This window comes from Poecilia formosa, unplaced genomic scaffold (assembly GCF_000485575.1).
Source record: "Poecilia formosa unplaced genomic scaffold, Poecilia_formosa-5.1.2 Scaffold88, whole genome shotgun sequence".
NCBI classification, from domain to species: Eukaryota; Metazoa; Chordata; class Actinopteri; order Cyprinodontiformes; family Poeciliidae; genus Poecilia; species Poecilia formosa.
In genome coordinates this window covers 28,919-46,210 of record NW_006800027.1, presented here as the reverse complement: position 1 = coordinate 46,210, position 17,292 = coordinate 28,919, and the positions used below count along the sequence as shown (strand labels likewise).

At 38.4% G+C, this 17,292-nt stretch overlaps 2 protein-coding genes across 11 annotated transcripts in view; one reads left to right on the top strand and one right to left on the bottom strand.

The window, feature by feature from the left end:
- Positions 1 to 15,618, bottom strand: part of sun1b (Sad1 and UNC84 domain containing 1b) — a 27,637-nt gene extending 12,019 nt beyond the window's left edge. The window contains exons 1-3 of one of the 8 annotated variants that reach the window (XM_007557304.2): positions 12,098 to 12,420; positions 9,487 to 9,584; positions 433 to 621 (exon numbers count right to left, since the gene is read on the bottom strand). In XM_007557304.2, coding sequence (XP_007557366.1) covers positions 433 to 621; positions 9,487 to 9,569 — 272 coding nt within the window. In that variant the 5' untranslated portion in view covers positions 9,570 to 9,584; positions 12,098 to 12,420. Of the gene's footprint in view, positions 1 to 432; positions 622 to 9,486; positions 9,585 to 9,932; positions 10,936 to 11,570; positions 12,064 to 12,097; positions 12,421 to 15,483 lie in introns of those variants that run through there. The other 7 variants (XM_016674009.1, XM_007557303.2, XM_007557306.2 and 4 more) reach the window with 7 other exon arrangements.
- LOC107836811 (uncharacterized) lies at positions 15,148 to 17,292 on the top strand. 3 transcript variants are annotated; one of them, XM_016674014.1, is made up of 6 exons: positions 15,148 to 15,265; positions 16,251 to 16,348; positions 16,470 to 16,505; positions 16,602 to 16,792; positions 16,873 to 16,991; positions 17,071 to 17,292. In XM_016674014.1, the coding sequence occupies exons 2-6, from the start codon at positions 16,311 to 16,313 to the stop codon at positions 17,191 to 17,193; spliced, it is 507 nt and encodes a 168-aa protein (XP_016529500.1). In that variant the 5' UTR covers positions 15,148 to 15,265; positions 16,251 to 16,310; the 3' UTR covers positions 17,194 to 17,292. The 3 variants fall into 3 exon arrangements, with proteins under 3 accessions (XP_016529500.1, XP_016529498.1, XP_016529499.1); XM_016674012.1 differs by having other exon boundaries at positions 15,150 to 15,265; positions 16,640 to 16,792; XM_016674013.1 differs by lacking the exon at positions 15,148 to 15,265 and having other exon boundaries at positions 16,139 to 16,348; positions 16,640 to 16,792.

The following is a 17,292-nucleotide window of genomic DNA, read 5'->3' as shown; positions in this document are numbered from 1 at the left end:
TGTGTGTGTATATATATATATACACACACACACACACACACACACACAAACAGCCAAAAACAATTTAAGGGGATTTTGTGTGACAAACCAACAGAGAGTATTTTATTACTGTGAAGTGAATGTACAATGACACAGTTACATTTATTTTGACAATTAAACTGCACATTTGTATTAAAAATGTGAACAAGTTTAAGGTCTATGGATTCAGGTTACTGTAAAATAACTACATGAAAAAGAGGAAAGAAAACAATCTAAGTTAACGTATGAGTTTTCAAAACTTTCAATTTCACAGGAACAGAAAAAAATTATTCAAATACTTTCACTTGGGTTGCAAGATTGGGAAGATCTTGTTTAGTCATGGTCTACAAGACACAAGTCTTTAGCAATGCAGCTGGTGAGAGTCAGATTGAAAGCGTTCACATCTTAACTCACCGTGTCTCTTTCCTGGTGTCGATGTAACTGCTGCCATGGTTCAGGGAGTAATCAGTTACACTCTCGGTGTTGTAATGACTGCCGCTGTTCTGCAGACGGAGGCTCCGCCGTAACATCTTGGGCGACTCGTACACAGGAGAAATCTGGTGCTCTTTCTCAAACTCTAATGCTGCGGTTGAGTAGCTTGAACTAAGACAAAAGTGAGAAACAAACAAAGGAAAATAGCATTAGAGTTTGCAAAAAAAGCCAAAGTCATGGGGCCCTACATGAGACTTAAGATGGTTTGCTTCTCATATTTACTGAGCTGAAATTTTATTCAGAAACACAGTTGAAAGAGGAAAGGTTTCAACCAGCAAAGCGTTTTAACTCCTAGTTCCTCATCCTAAACATTTCAGTGTCAGATTTCTTAAATGAAAACAAACACAGGCTTTTTATAGAGCTGTGATGCTGGTGGGTGTTGGGTTGTTCCTCACAGGAAATGACTCACTCACATGGGAAAGACAAGAAAAAAGATCAGGATAAATCTGTCTCCAAGAGCAAAAATCAACACAAATATACCAAGTAAACATCCCCAACTATGCAAGGAGAAATAGTTCAACTCAGTTTGCTGCAGTTTCATACGTTAAGAGGAAACATGCCGTGAATGTTCGGTGCCATGCCTTACTGTGACTCAGAGGGCCACACCCACCCCAATGAGCAGGCTTTCAGTGAAAAAATGCAGGCATGACTAACAGGCAACATTTGCAACTATCCTCTCAGTTATTAGTTCCCCTTAGCTGGTGAATACAGAGCATTGTTAATGAAAAGATGAAATGTCAACGCCTTTTGCTGCAGTAGTAAAAAAAAAAGGCTTAATATTGAGAGAGTTAAGCTACTAGGAGCCTTTGAAAAGATGAAAGACAGTATTCTTCCGGTTACGCACCTGACAATCAGGTAGGCTCACTGTTTACACTAAAGCTGCCAGTTTTACGGTTTGGCCACAAAGTCGCTGAGTGTGCAAAGGAATGGCAATATCCTGAACCCAACTTCCCTGTGCAAGCTAATCAAGCTTCAAAGTCCTGCAGAAGAGCACATATGTGTTCGTCCCACACAGATCCCGTCTCTTTGCTAGTCCGTCTGGGAATAAAACCTGGGGATTACTCACCCTGACAAGGCCAATTATGTGCTTTTGTCTGGAGTCTGCCACCTGCCTGTTCAGCCAACTGCCACCTCTCCCAAAACCCGACCAGGACCATTTTCCTGCTCTGGGAGTCGTGGGGAATTTACCTGCTGCTCAACATTGGCCCAAGGATTGATAATAAAAGCAAATAAGCACGGTGTTTAAAAGACCACAAACCCAGAACAAAAGCACTCCAAATTCTTCACTTATTTGTATATTTGTGCAGGAAGCTCATTCCGTAGTCAAGAACCACCTCATCCATACTTTTTGTCAAACCACTAAATTATTATTCTTACAATTATCTAGTAGATTCTTCCGGGACAACAGTATCCAACTAATAAAAGTTGTTGTTTTTGTTTATTTTTTTTAAGTTTTATTGTGGTATGTGCCGTTATCCCTTTTTATGGATATGTTTGTGTTTGTAAATCTTTGACATTTTGTTGCTTCCTAACACCACAAGAGAAAAATTGACTTATAAGGTACTTAATCCGTTCCCTCTGCTCTGCAGCTAAAGACGTAGAACACCCGATGCATGATTTCAGGATATGTCCTCCAGACCCGAAACAGCTGCTGTACAAAGAACAAAACTTTGCCAGGTCATGGGTGTCCCTGGCACTGTTGGGAGCAGGGCTGTGCGATAAGGAAACAAATGTGTCTGTCTGTGTAGCCTGCAGGCACATGCAAACATTACAATACGCCGTTCTCCAAAAGTATCCACAGCCACTGAACATCGCCACTATTTGCCACACTGCAACAAATTTCAGTTGAAATGTTTTGTAATAAACCGGCACAAAGTGGTGAATAATTGTGAAGTGGAAGTAAAATGATTCATGATTTTCAATATACTTCTGAAGGCAATAAGATACACCAGAATTTACTTAGAGGCATTAAACTAAGAGGTTAAATACATTTGCACCCACATTTTAAACATTTTTTAATTGTAAAGTAAAATTGTGTTCAGCTTTGTGTTGGCTTATCACATAAAATTATATAAAGCAATACTCTGTTTGTCATGGAACTCCACATTATCATTGCTCTTTATAGGACTCTCAAAACAAAGACTGTCAGATTAGACAATGTTATAAATCTAGCTCATGTTTCCTCAAAAACTCTTATTAGTTAAACTCCTCATTTGCTCTCGTTCTCCAAGTTGATCAGTGTGTCGCTTTTCTCCCAGGCGACATTCGCAGCCCACATCAGAGATATAAATAGCGATGGACAAAGTCAATCTACAGACAGGAAGAGACTTACAACAAGCCAGACCTGAGCAGAGGAAAAAAACATTCCCATCTTGATAGGAAGCTTGCTGGAATTTCATGTTACATAATACTATAGATTCAAATCCTCTTCCAACACTCTTCTCGGTACAATCAAACGTTTTTGCCTTTCGCGAACTCTTGTTTTGTTGTCATCATCATGAAATATGCCAAGCAACTATGACTTTGCTGATTGACAATATCAGTTAGTAGTTTGCAATACATCCTTAGCTAAATTCTGAGGAATTTCAGAGCAAAATATTACACATGATAATGATTTTTTTTTTTTTAGCAGAACCAAATCCATGGAGACAATGATATACAGCAGCTTATCATGATAACATCCCAGAAAAAACAAGAATTTTATTTGTTTTTCCAAAGTTGTGGATTTCCCAGCAGCTGCTATTTTAGCTGACGGAAAATAGAGGCTTTGATTTCTGTAGGATGTATCCAAAGAGCCTGTCGTAGATATTAAATACACTTATATCCAAAAGAACCTTGAAGGACCTGAGATAATAATTTAAGCAGTCAGCTCAGTTGGTACACTCACCCCACAAACTCCCACTACCATTTGTGAGATGTGTACACATTTATTTTAGCCTGGGATTATAAGAACCATGTGGGTCGTAAAACCCAGCAGCAAAACCACAATGTGGAGTCAGAAGCTTGCCAAAAAAAGTCTTAAATCTCACACAGAGAAGTAAACAGAACAGTGAAAGTTTTTTTCGGGTAACAATTTTTAAAAATGCATAGTTGCCAAACAAGCAAACATGTTTCAGTTCAGGCTTCTGCAAAGGTCGCACTGCGCAGAGTGAAACTCGTGTACAAGAAACCAAACATGACAAATGTAAATAGTTTTGCGTGGAGAAGCTGGATTTTTAAATAAATTTGTGACTTTGTCACTCAGTTCAGAATGTATTATATAGATATTGCACAAGCTGACACTTTTGTGCCAAAGGCTGAACGTTTCAGTGTTGAGATGTTGCAATTCAGAACTGCGACACCACATGCCCCTGTTGCATTTGCTGGAATAACAAAGTTATTTTCAAACACTTTAACTAGGGAATACCCTGGGGAAAAAAACAGGATAGAAGTAAAAAAAAAAGGGGGGGGGGGGAACAGTTCCTTTCCATTTCCTTAAACTGTTATTGAGTGGAGAAAGTAGTTTTCCACAAAATGTTGCACCCTATATTTACTAGAGGACAAGAAATGGAACTTGGGGGCAAACAGAGAGTGTTCAAATTTCCACCCAACCATCTCTGAGTGGGAAGGATTTGGCTTTGTGATTCTGATCAATCAGGCTGGGCCTCATTTTCCCTCCCACTGACAGCACTTCCCTTCTGCCTCGCAATAAGAAAACGTCCTTCCCTCACCCGAACTGGAGCACAACGACCAATGTCACATGTTACTGGTGTTACTATGGAGACAGCAATAAACTAATCTTCAACTCGGAAAGACAGATCAGTAGATGAACCGATACCCCATCAGGAAGAAAGATGTTCTAGCACACAAATATACTAAGCCACACTTTCAGTGGCTTGCAAAAATATTCACACAGTCTAAGCATTTTGTCTCAATACAAACACAAACTCCAATGCATTTTACTGGCATTTTGTGTTGAAGCAAACTACACGGACATTTCTACAACTAAAATCTGAAAACATTTTAAGTCATCATCCTTACACTAATACCCCAATATAACACCAGTGGAATAAGTCGCTTTCAGAAACAGAGAACAAACAGAATCAAAAACAGCAAAAGTCTATCAACAATAATCATCAAGCAATCACAAAGCAGCAAGGAGACAGCCATTGTTATTAGAAAGCTTTAGGAAGTTCTATTAGCAGTTTACCAAAAACTATGTAGAGCTCTGCTAAAATGAAATAAAAAAAAAAAAATCTTTCTGACCAACATGCAAAAAACTCAATGGGTTGGAAAAACAATACTGCACCACACCCTAATCAGCATCATACCACCCAACAAACATGGAAGCTGCAACATCATGCTTCAGTCACAACTTTCTCAGTAAAAACAGAGAAAGTTGTGAGTACCGATAGGAATGAGGATGAGCAAATATGAAACATACCTGCTTAAGAGCTGCAACATTCTGAGTTACAGAAATGTATTATCGTCCAATTACTGTTACAAAAATTATCTAGGTCAAAGGCCCCATTTCCCCTGAATCCAGTGCATTTACTGAAACGTGTGTGAAGCAACTGTAACGACAGGGCGCACAACAGCAGTTCAGCTGAAGCTGATTAGATTATGCAGCTTGATGGAGCTGCAGATCGCGCAGTTTTCTGCATTTGATTCACAACTGGGAAAAAAAGATTGGTAGAAGATTGAATTTACTATTCTTAGTCACTATTTCTACAAGTATTATCATTCACTTAAATGCAGCAGTTGATAACAATGAGATATAATTAACAGTTTTTAGATAACTCAATCACTACAGATCAAGCATGATGGTAGAAATAGGAAGATACCATCCAGACGCCCCGGCCCCACTGACCCACTTCTACAATCATAAAATATGAAGGCTCTCTGGGTAGATTCTCAGCACACACACACCTGTTTTCAGAGGAACATGGGTGCAGTCAGTCTGTTTTTCTGGAAGACGAGCAGCTTGATTTTCTGTCGTGAGGCCCCATTAGAAATCAAATACCATTTCTTGCCCACAAGAATTTTACTGTGTGCTTAGAGTTTCAGTTTAAAACCAGTTGTGCTGTTTGTGTTGTCATAGTGGAAGGGAATGAGAAACAAATAATTGATTGAGACGTGTCAGTTGTTTTATCGTTACCTTCACTTGCAATAGACCATTGCAAGTGAAAATGCTTGTGTTGCATTTTATGAAACTAATTCAAAAGCGACAGAATTAAAATTTGACAAAAAACAAAGCTATACCCCTAAACTCTCATGAGGTCATGGGTGTTCTCTTGAGTTTTGGGGGTGACAGTTAGGCAGTTAAAAAAAACTTATTTTAATTCAAAAATAAATAAAATAAAATACAACTAACTAAAAATGCATTGAAGCATATTCTCGTTGTTCATGTGTTTACAGACTAAAATGGTGGGAGGATACAATTTTGATGCATTAAATTTATCATGGGACACGATACTTGGCAAGTTCCAATCACTGATTGATTGGTTGGGACATCTTAAGGATGCCCAATATCGGCATTAAAATCGATATCTCAAAACTGGCCTAATAACCGATGTTTATCTCCAACCTGTTGCCATTTGTGTTATGGAGAGAGGAGGGGACTGCTTGGTCATTTGACAGTGATAGTGATGCCTATCTCCAGCTAACGTTCCTGGCAAGAGGCAGGGTACACCCTGGACAGGTCGCCAGTCTGTCGCAGGGCAACACAGAGACACACAACCATGCACACACACACACTCACACGTAGGGACAATTTTTTAGAGAAACCAATTGTTTTTGGACTGTGGGAGGAAACTAGAGTACCCGGAGTAAACCCACGCATGCACAGGGAGAACATGCAAACTCCATGCAGAAAGACCGGGGCCGGGAATCGAACCCAGAACCTTCTTGCTGCAAGGCAACAGCTTTACCACTGTGCAGCCCTCGTAAATATAACCCATAAAGTAATATTAGCAGATATCAGGCAAGATTTAAATACAAGAGCATCCTCAGTGTGTCACTTATAATAAATGACTACAACAATATCCTTAACTCTATATTATGTTAAACTGGAACTCAAGGATAGTAGTCCTTGAGTTCCAGAACTCAAGGACTGCCTTCCGCCTTCAAACTTTTCATATATGCCATATAAACTTCACTTTTACATGCTATGAGAAGTCAGCAAGCAACAAACATCCGCAAGTCTTGCTTTCTAACATCTACTTTATTGTGTTTAAATAAAATTAGGGCAAATGCCTTTTAATTCAGTTGGGATTTTCATCAAAGCCTATTACAGCACAGCCAAAGTCTGTGCTGTAATAGTCTCCCCGAGGACAGAAACAGAGCAGTCCTTTTCCTCCTACACTTGGTCTATTCAGTGCTACAAACCTTGTCACTGCTCCTTTGAGTTTTGACAACAGATGGACCAACCGTTTTTGTCACCTGACCTTGTCTGTTGCTGCACTGCACTCTTGTATTCACTGCAGACCATGCACACCCACTCCATAGACATGCAGCTAGACTCATTAAATCTAGAATCTAAATTCTTACAGCATTTTGAGGTCTGTTTCTCAAGTTCTCAGGAAAGGAGAGAATTGTTACCAGCCGGTTCAGAAGCCACAGAAGCCAGAAGCTAAAAGAATACCACAGAATCCTCAACTAGCTCGTCAAGAAGCATAAACTATTAGTCTAATCCGAGGATCAAGGCCATATCAGGAAGGCTCATTAATAGCCTTTCAGCTGAATTCAAAGGAACACGATTAGCTTGTTCCAATCACTCCATCTACCTGCCAGACTCCAACTTTATCACAGTCATCCTAAACTGCCTCAACACACAGCCTGATTCTTTAGATTTATTACAACTGGGTTTTTTTTTTTAACTTGGAATCCAGCCTAAATAATTGACAAAGTAACATAATTTTGTCATTTATTTTGATTCAGAAACAAATGCAGCCTTTCACACAAACTCGTTCAGATTTCTGCAGAGTTAGCTTTGGTCAAGTACCAGTATGAGGGTATATAAGGGCTTTAAAAAAAAGTTACAGGCTCAAATATACAAACATTTTCCATCATACTAATCCCACGGTCTCTTTTGTGAGATTCCAGAAAAGTAACAGAGTGACCAGAGATGCCTGTTGCTGCACACTGCTGTTCAGATGACTAAAAGAAATCTTCTACACCTCTCCCACACTTACAGAAAAGGTAAATTTCAGACAATTAAAAAAAAAAACACAGACAATCATCATGTGAATACTAAAATGTAACAACTAATGGAAACTGCTTGTGGTTCACTTTGAAATACCCATTTATTTTCATTTGCTTTCATTTCTACTGGAGTTTGACAAACTTAAGAAACTCGGTTGTGTTTTCTTTCTCCTTTAAACTGGAATTCTAAATTTACGTCAGTTTCATTTTAATTTTTCTCGTTTGTCCTTCTTGTTTTATTGTTTCAAATAGAATGTTAATATGTTTCAGGGTTTGCTTCAATTTGGTCTAACTTGTGAAATCTTAAAACTACTTGATAAATAAGCTGACATCAACATTGACAACCATCACTTTTCTTGAGGTAACACCGATTGAAAACTACGATTAGGAAGCTAGGAGAAGAATGTTGTCAGTAGCTGACTGCAGGCTCTACTTGACTAACCAGCCAATATTAATTTTACTCTAAGAGTAGAAAAGTAAAAATGTGTGATATTCTGCCCAACAAACATGTTTAACAAAAAAACAGTAATTTTAATGATGCGTAAAGATGTCCAAGTCTACGATCAAAATGTAATTTCCAAAAATATATAAGATAACATAAATTGTACCCTATATTTCCATCCATCCATACATCCATTTTCTTTACACCCTTGTCCCTTAGTGGGGTCGGAAGGGGTGCTGGTGCCTATCTCCAGCTAACGTTCCGGGCGAGAGGCGGGGTCACCCTGGACAGGTTGCCAGTCTGTTGCAGGGCAACACAGAGACAAACAACCATGCATACACACACTCACACCTAGGGGCAATTTGGAGAGGCCAATTAACCTGACATGTTTTTGGACTGAGGGAGGAAACCGGAGTACCTGGAGAAAACCCACACCCTATATTTCAATATGCTAATATATGAAAACAAGTACATCATGTACATTTTGCATCTTGCATGAAAGTCAATGCTATCATACAATAAGAATCTTATAGGGCCCCATGCCTAAAGCAGTATGCTAATTAGGATTCAACCGCTCCAATCTTTCTTAGACTAACTTTCCTCAAACAGTACTTTCTAGCCAACAGTAACCCTGATGAGGTCTTTGTTGAAACTCGATTTTCTTTTTACAAGACACTTGCATACTTTCCCTTGGGACGTGGCAGAGATAGGGGGCATGCCTCTAAAGTCAAGCAATCACATGTCAACTCAAGGATTGTTAGAAACTGCAGCATACACACCCGTTAATTCCTCACTCCCTGACCTACACACCCAAATGCCTTTCTGTGGTCTAACAGCTTCTGGCAAAGTAAGGTGACAGCTCTGGAGACAACGACATTCCTCCACATGCACACACTTTGCTGGTAAGGTGCTGACCACATCTAAAGCATAAGATGATAATAAAGGCGAGCCAATGAATGATGGTAGATTCAATATGCCTTACATTTCTAATTATACAACAGAAAACAAACATATAAATGCCACTAACTGCAGCAGCATAAGCATCATTTTACAACAGACTTTCAGATGTGTTGTTTGGATTCAACTTGATTAGATTTCTATCAGACAAAAAATACCTCAGATAGAAACAAATGATGGAAAATCTTGCAGGAACTTCACTTGCAAGGTTTTAAAGCACATAAAAGCTGCTTAAAACACCAGCAGAAGGACCTCTTAGACAACATTGACTCATTCTGAGTTCATTGGTGTGCTGCCCTGAGTAACAAAAGATACACGCTGTACTACTTTAAATGCCATAACCTGAACATTTGATGCAGCAACTAGTGAACTGCAGTGCAACACTAAGATCTCACCTGAGAGAGTACGTATAGCCGGTGTTCTCTGGAGCACATTGTGGAGGTGTGTATGTGTGCAGCTGGGAAAAGTCCATGGTCATTCTTCTTTGATTAGACTGAAAAAGTTATTGTGCAAAGGATAGGACTCCCTTTAGTCACAGATGACATGTCAGGAGTAGAGTAACAAAGAAAAAACTACTTCTAAAATACACTTGCTGCTTTGTTCAGTCTGTCTCTTAGATGTACTTTTCTTAATTGTAGCAATACTGATCTGAAGTTTTGGAAATGACTCACTACTCCACAATGAAAAAAAAAAAAATCATTTCTGGTTTGAAAACAACTAATAAGTTCTATGCCGTACAGTCCTGTCAGAAAACTCAGTCCTATTGGACACCTAATGAGTATACGGGCATCCCCGTTTCTCTGAAACACAAAAATGCCACTGTAAGAGAGAGTTGGCAGACCTCTTCCTGCATGCTGGCTCTGGTTGATGAGCAGTATGGACACCAGTGGAGCCGTGATGAATGGCCAGCCTCTTCTCCTCCGGTACGGGGAGTGGTGGAGACAGGGCGATCCTATTTCCGTTTGTATTAAGCAGACTAACCATAAGGACAGCCAGTCCCTACGGTGGAGACTTCAGTAATGCTTGGTATTACGAAAGCCCATAAAACGGCAGAGGGTGGGGAGGATCCTGAAGCAATGGGCGGGAACCAATGGGCGGGAAGCAACGCGCCTAAGAGCTGAGCTTCTGTGAGCGAAGCCTGCTTAATGTGAACAGGCATTACTGCTACACTGACTATTCTCTATGAAAATTAAGCCATACATACTTTCTGCTTGCTGGTTCTGCTTTACAGAAACTTTAGAGGACATAGCAGCACGTGGAGTACTGATAAAGACTGCTGTTATTTTGTACATCCTTTTTTTTCCAATCAATCATTCTCAGAAGGAAAGTAGAAACACTTCCCGTTTAGAGGAAATACCAGTATTAAACAACAGTGCCCTGCAAAAGTATTCATACCCATTTAAACTTTGTTGACCAAAACAACCGTGCAATTAATTGTAAAGTAAAACCTAAAGCAAGAATAGTTTTTACTACTTTACAAGTAATTTGACAAAATACGTCTGGAATGTATTTAGATTCCAGACGTCTAGTCTTTTAGAGATGTGTCTCTATCAGTTTTCCACAGCTGGAGATGGAAATATTTTCCAATTTGTCTCGGAAACAGTTAAAGTTAAGATAAGCTTATAGGAGAGCCACTTTGAACAACAATTTTCTTGGAACACAATTTAAATTGGATTTTAGTTTAGTTGGTTTTCTAATTCATCATTTTAGGTGTTTTGAAGCAAAGAGAGACTCACCCTCAAGGATCTATCTAATTCATACTGCCTTTGTCCAACTTTTGGTTAGGTAGATGGTCATGCCTTAGTAGGTTTGCACAACACATTACAAATTTCTCATTTCATCCTTAGAACCAATATTACTTTATGTAATATGGATATCACAAACAATTACTCAAATACAATAAGTGTTATTTGGTCATTTAAGTGTCGTGCATCCAAATTGTCTAGCAAATAATATATCTTGTGACGCTTGTTTAATTCAGCATGAAGCATAAAACTCCCAATGAAGTACAATAAAGTTTATGATCATTACCAGACAGAAAACGGAAAGGTTCAAAGGGGATAAATGATTTTGTAAGGTGTGGTAGACATAGACTGATAGTTTACCATTAGGCTGTTTGGCCAAATCAAGCTTGCATCACTTTAGATGAGAAAAATTGTACAATCAATTAATAGGAAAACAAATCTCCACCAAGATCCTTACACATAATCTTAATCAAATCCACACTAAAGTCCCCAAGCCGAAAAGGAGGGATAATGGGAAACAAATACCCAAAAGCCAAGAGGACTGATTAAATTCAGCTAGGATTAGTTTCTAGACATATTAAGAAATTCAATGAATCAATTCCAAAATTATCATCATTTTCCATTTTGCAGAGCATTGACTATGAGACAGACTGAACAATAACAGTAAAAAAAAAAGGCACCACTACAGTTAACAAAGACGGCTTCCCTGTAGTTATATTAATATCATGGTTCACCTCATTTCACACAGATATTTTGCTGCCTCCTTTACGCAAACCACCTGCGACGAACACTGAAAAAAAAAACATTTGGCCACCGACCATCAAAACAATGACCCAGACCAAAAGGAAATTTAAATTCAAACATGTTTACTTTCAGAATAACAGCAGGCTGTCGAGTCAAATGACATGTAAGCCTCGTAACATTCTCACGTTGCCCTGCGCTATATTTGGAGCTGGCAGTATTTAGATAACAGCGTCACCAACACTGCGCCGCTCTGTCTTTATATTTCCCAATCCAAACACGGCTAACACACTTCAATGGAAATGTGCATCCGCATATATTTATATATGCCACCATAAATTGAATAGATTCGTGTAGATTCGAGATAAATTAAACAAATAAACAAAGGCCGGATACAGCGTTCGCAATCGAAACAGTTGGTAAAGGAGAGCAGCAAGGTTTATTTGAAATCGATTCAAATGCACAACAACAACAACAACAACAACACAAAACTGTGGCAACAGCAGGGTGATCAACTTGCCCGCGTCAGAATCCATGAATGTTATTCTTTAAAAGCGTAATCCGAAGGAACAACGCAAGATGCGCCAAGTTCCGCCAGCATCCCGTTGCGGGGATCCTCAGAGGTTCCCAATCGCTGCGGACTGATCGATCCGCTCCGTCACCGCAAATTTCTGACAGAAACGCTCGGAAGTTTGCAGGTAGCAAGTGTCTGTTAACTGCTGCGGCACAACAAGCTGACTTCCAAAATGGCTTCCCGGGCGTTAACAAAGCCAGAAGGATCGCTCCCGAGCTGATCCTCCCACTCCCAGGCCCTCCATTGTCGGGCCGGAGCGCCCAGTTTGAATCTATTGGAGGAAAGCTGCAAAGGCTCGCACCGCACTGGAGCTGCTGCTCTGTGCGCGGACAGGACTCGCACTGAACCGCTGGGAAGCTCAGGGTTAATGCATGACAAGTGTCACTGCCAACGAATGCCGTCTATTATCAGCCACAGGACTTTGTTAGTTATTTATTACGATCAAATATGCAAGCTGGCAGGTGAGTTATTAATATGGTCACTTATTTCACTGTTAAGCATCAACGTTATAAAGGTGAAGCAAAGCTGTTACACACCTGTGGAAGTTGTCCTTATCATAGTGCAGAAATGTGACATAATCACACTGTTCTAATGTATATTTTACAGTCATTGGGGAACAAAATAATGAATTGCACCTGTCTTCTTCTCAGAGTAACTATTCCAGTTCCTCCCGTGTAAAGCTTCACTTGTGACAAAAAGTGCTATTTTAAAGGCAGATGTATAGCTAAAGCATAAATTATTCATAATCTGGGCTGCTTTAGCTTTAAAATAAATAAATCACACAAACCTGATAAAATCTCTCTCTCTTTTTTTTTTAAACAAAACAATAGATTTTCTCCACCGGAAAACAAGAAACTTCAATAAGACTCTTGTTTTACAAGTTAACATTTTACAAGACAGAAGGAATGAAGTAAAAGAACAAAGCACAGTAACAGGAGTTTGAAGATATGGTGCGACGGCACAATTGTCTTTTCTAACTAAGCTGGAGTGAGGAACAGCAGGGAGCAGATCTAATGGCTCTGGAATTACGTTGAAGGCAGAAAACTTGTTGTACCAAAGAAACAACTCAAAAGTTAGTTGAGTATTTTAAACTTATTCCAAAAGACAATCATCTACGGTAAAAAAAAGTAATAACTAAAATTACAAACAGACAGCGATGCTGCACACATCAGTTATAATGTGGGAGCAGCAGTATTCATTGTCATTTTCAGAAATACAATCCATTGTTTCAGATGTTTGTCGCATGCCATTTGTCTCCAGTCAAGATAAGATTCCATTCTGATATCATCCACTTTCTCCAACACAAAAGATAAAGTATCTTTTTTTAAGCCTGCAGGAACTAACTCAATAAATTAACGGGAAAAAGCAAAAGTGACAGACATTCACTGTTAACCAGGAAACACTATTTATAAAAGCATTTGTTGCAACTTGAAAATCTATAAAATTACATCAAAAATAAACACTTTGAATTAGTTCAAATATGTGTTTTCATTTATCCACTTTTTTTTGGGTTCATTTAACACTTTCATTTGCAAATTTATTTTTAGATAAATGTTTAGTTTGGCGTAAGTTGGCCCATTATAGGGCTGGCGCTGGGATGACATTTAAAAAAACAAAAAAGTGCAAAGGGAGTACCAGGAAGCAGTGAGAATGGAACTTTGTTTAAAGCTTGGCCCCCAACGGATTAATAAACCATCAGACAGTTTCCATATTTGGACAATGGACTTCTTTCAGATGAGTGCAAAATATGCCCATGGAGCATTGAAAGCGCCACTGTTCTTCTCTGGATGTTTGATTTTAACAACCAAAGGTAACATGTACTGTGTGAAGCTTTAAAAGCTCAACCTTTATCACTGCAAAGAATGCAATGTCAGCACTACAGCAAAATCCAGATCAAAATAATCCCACTGCCAAGAACCTCATTATACCTCTATTTGGCTGTGCAGCACAAATACTTGAAATATAACACACATAAATAAGGAGCCTAACAAATAGCCATTTCTTTTGTAATAATCTAGGCTTAGATTTGTAGAATTACTTGTGTTTACTAGAGTCACTAAATGACTCAGCAATTGCTGTCCTCCAAAATTACTAATGTTTCGGATGTGAATGACAGCTAATCTTGTTTTGGGCAGATTGAAAAAAACGGTTTTCATGACTAAGGCTCCATCTGCTGGACAGCTAACTTGTTTTTTGGACTATCTCAGATACTAAAGATAGAATGCAGCTCTTCCCCAAAGAGTAAACATCTGGAGTTGGACTCTTGTTTCTAGTCAGCATAATCAATGAAACTGATAATAATAATCTGTGGACTTCAACATTTTTAGCTGCCATTAGACTTTTAGGGATATAAACGCAGCTTGTTTGTATGGTATTTTATTTACGCATATAGACAGATGTATACTGCTCAAAAAAATAAAGGGAACATTTCACTTTAATTTTGTGTGTGGCTCCAAATCCAGGCCTTCATTGGTTTATAAATTTGATTTCCATTGATGATTTTTGTGTGATTTTGTTGTCAGCACATTCAACTTTGTACAGAACAAAGTATTCAATGAGAATATTTCATTCATTCAGATCTAGGATGTGTTATTTGAGTGTTCCCTTTATTTTTTTGAGTAGTGTATATCAATATTTCTCTTTCCACTATTAGCCAGTTTTATTATTTTTAATACATTATAATGATGTATAAGACTTCTGATTCATAAAAAAATCAAATATAATTCATCCAATCGTTCATTTTGAAGGAAATAAAGTGAAACAGCTTTCACTTTATTATAAACTTATCTAAGTTGCACAAGAGAAAACGCCATGGTTTTACAGGAATTACTGTAGTTCAACCTGAGAAACTGAAGAGCTCCTATTAGCATGAAGGTAAATAAGGAAAGATTGGCTCGGTACAGGACTGGTCGTTCTGGAACCAGTTTGTCTTTTGCCAGCACGTTGTCTCATTAACATAATACTGTTGCTTAGCAAACAGTATTCGTTAATAGTATTAGTTCAAATGAGAACATGGGTTTGTCACCAAACAAAACAACGATACAACCGGGCTAACAGAAATGTGAAGAACTGCAACATTAGCTTCAACTATTCATGCTCAGCTCAGAATGAAATGTGTAATTGGTTAAAAAGAGCAATAAAAATTTGGAAAAACTCCAATGTTAGCTTCGATTATTCATAACAGCTCAGAATAAAACGAGAGTACAGTTTAAAAAGTAACAGAAATTTGAAGAACAGCAATGTTAGCTTAAACCATTCATAAGACCTAATAAAACACGAGTAATCAGTTAAAAAAAAAAGTAACTAAAAACACAAAAAACTAGACTACTCACTGCGTTAACTCTGCCTGTGGGTATTTTTAGGATGTACAGGAGCTATAGCTTGAGCTCGCTCGAAGACATCGTCTTTTCCATTAAAAACATTTTTGGTCTAACGTTCGCTTTTCCCGCACACATGGTCACACTTTCCGTTCGGACACATACGTCACGCAGCCAGTCCATATATGGTAAAAATGCCCAAACTTGTTAAACAATCTAACGCTTTAAAAAAAATACAGTGACGAGGGTCTCAACGTACAAACAGTGCCACCTAGTGACCACTTTTGAAAACAGTAAGGGACTTTTTCTGATCAACTGATTAAACAGTTAAGTTGAACTAATTATAACAAAGTTTCAGAAATTATGTTATTATTATCATTATACTATTACTATGCTACTAATACAATTTCTAAACATTTATTGATAATCAAAATAAGCTAATTTGTCAGGTATGGCACTTTAAGGAAGTCTTTTTTTCAAGTAAAAGGTAAAAATGTAAAATATAAATTTCATTGATAGCTTGAGTTTAGGTTTAAATTTAGAAGTGTTAATTGCTGGTAAAAGGATTCCTTCACAGAACCTTATCTGGTGTTCCATTCAGCTCCTACTCAGACCCTGGGCTGTTTTTCAAGCATCCAGACAAAACCTGAAAAACTGGACAGTACAGTTGACATTTGTCAGTGGTTGTGACGTAAACTCATTGTCACTGAGATCACATGACCAGACTGCGTAAAAGGTAAAAAGCTTGTTCTCAGAGTTAGCTTCTGTTTATATGCTTTTAGCTGGCACATAATGTACACACCAAGGACCATGAAAACAATCATTTTTCTTATGTGTATGGGATGCTCTCTTCCTGTGCAGTCTCATGCCACAGATCGCTGTAAGTAAAAAAAATAAAAATAAAAATACTGCTTTTAGCTTTGAAAGAATTTGTTGTGTTTGCATATGTCGGTGTCAGCTTAATTGAATCTCCAGTCTGTTGTTTTTTTTTTTTTTATCAGACTCTTACTGCGAAAGCTGCCTAACAGCAGCACGAGGTATGCAGGACTAAACTTGCCTCACAACTTGTAAATGATTTATTTATTATATCTGGGAGGCACATGTTTGTGGTGTGACTTTTTATTTTCTTTAAGGCATGGGAAGCAAATAATTTATGCTCAATGCTTTCCAGAGATTGAGAAAGGAATAAAAGAAGCCCCAGCTGGGAGCAGACACACGGCGATAGACAAGCTCCTCAGTTGGCGCCTATGTGAAAAACTTCTGACTTCCAACCATGAGCATGTTTCTAAAGATGCAATGAAATCAGCCTGCATCCACTTGTTGGGTAAAACTGTCAAACAACAACAACAAAAAAAATTCACAATATTAATGCGTGTTTCACAGCCTATTATGTTTTATTCCTAGATTCTCACCGTACCCAGTTCCGGGCTGCTTTAGTGAAGAAAGAGACAAAGAATTTGGACATAGTGTTGTGTTATGAGCTGTCCCACGCATGTATTGGGGTCAAGCGCCAGACCTTTCAAGTAAGATTTTGATATATTGTTCAGACTCTATTGCTTTGTTCTGTTATAACCTGTTTTTATTGTTTTGTCTTTGTGACAGGATTCCAAAGCCACCTTGACAGATGATGAAATTGCTGGCATGCTTCGAGACAATCCGGAAAATGTGCGCATTTCTCAGCCAATATATGAAGCTTCTCCCGAACAGAGAAGAAATGAGTTGTGAAGCTGAAACATTGTTTTTACTTTGTATTGTATTTTGCATTTTTGGGGTGTCAATATAAGAAAGAAGTCACATGAAATACAATTGGTTGTATTCAGATGA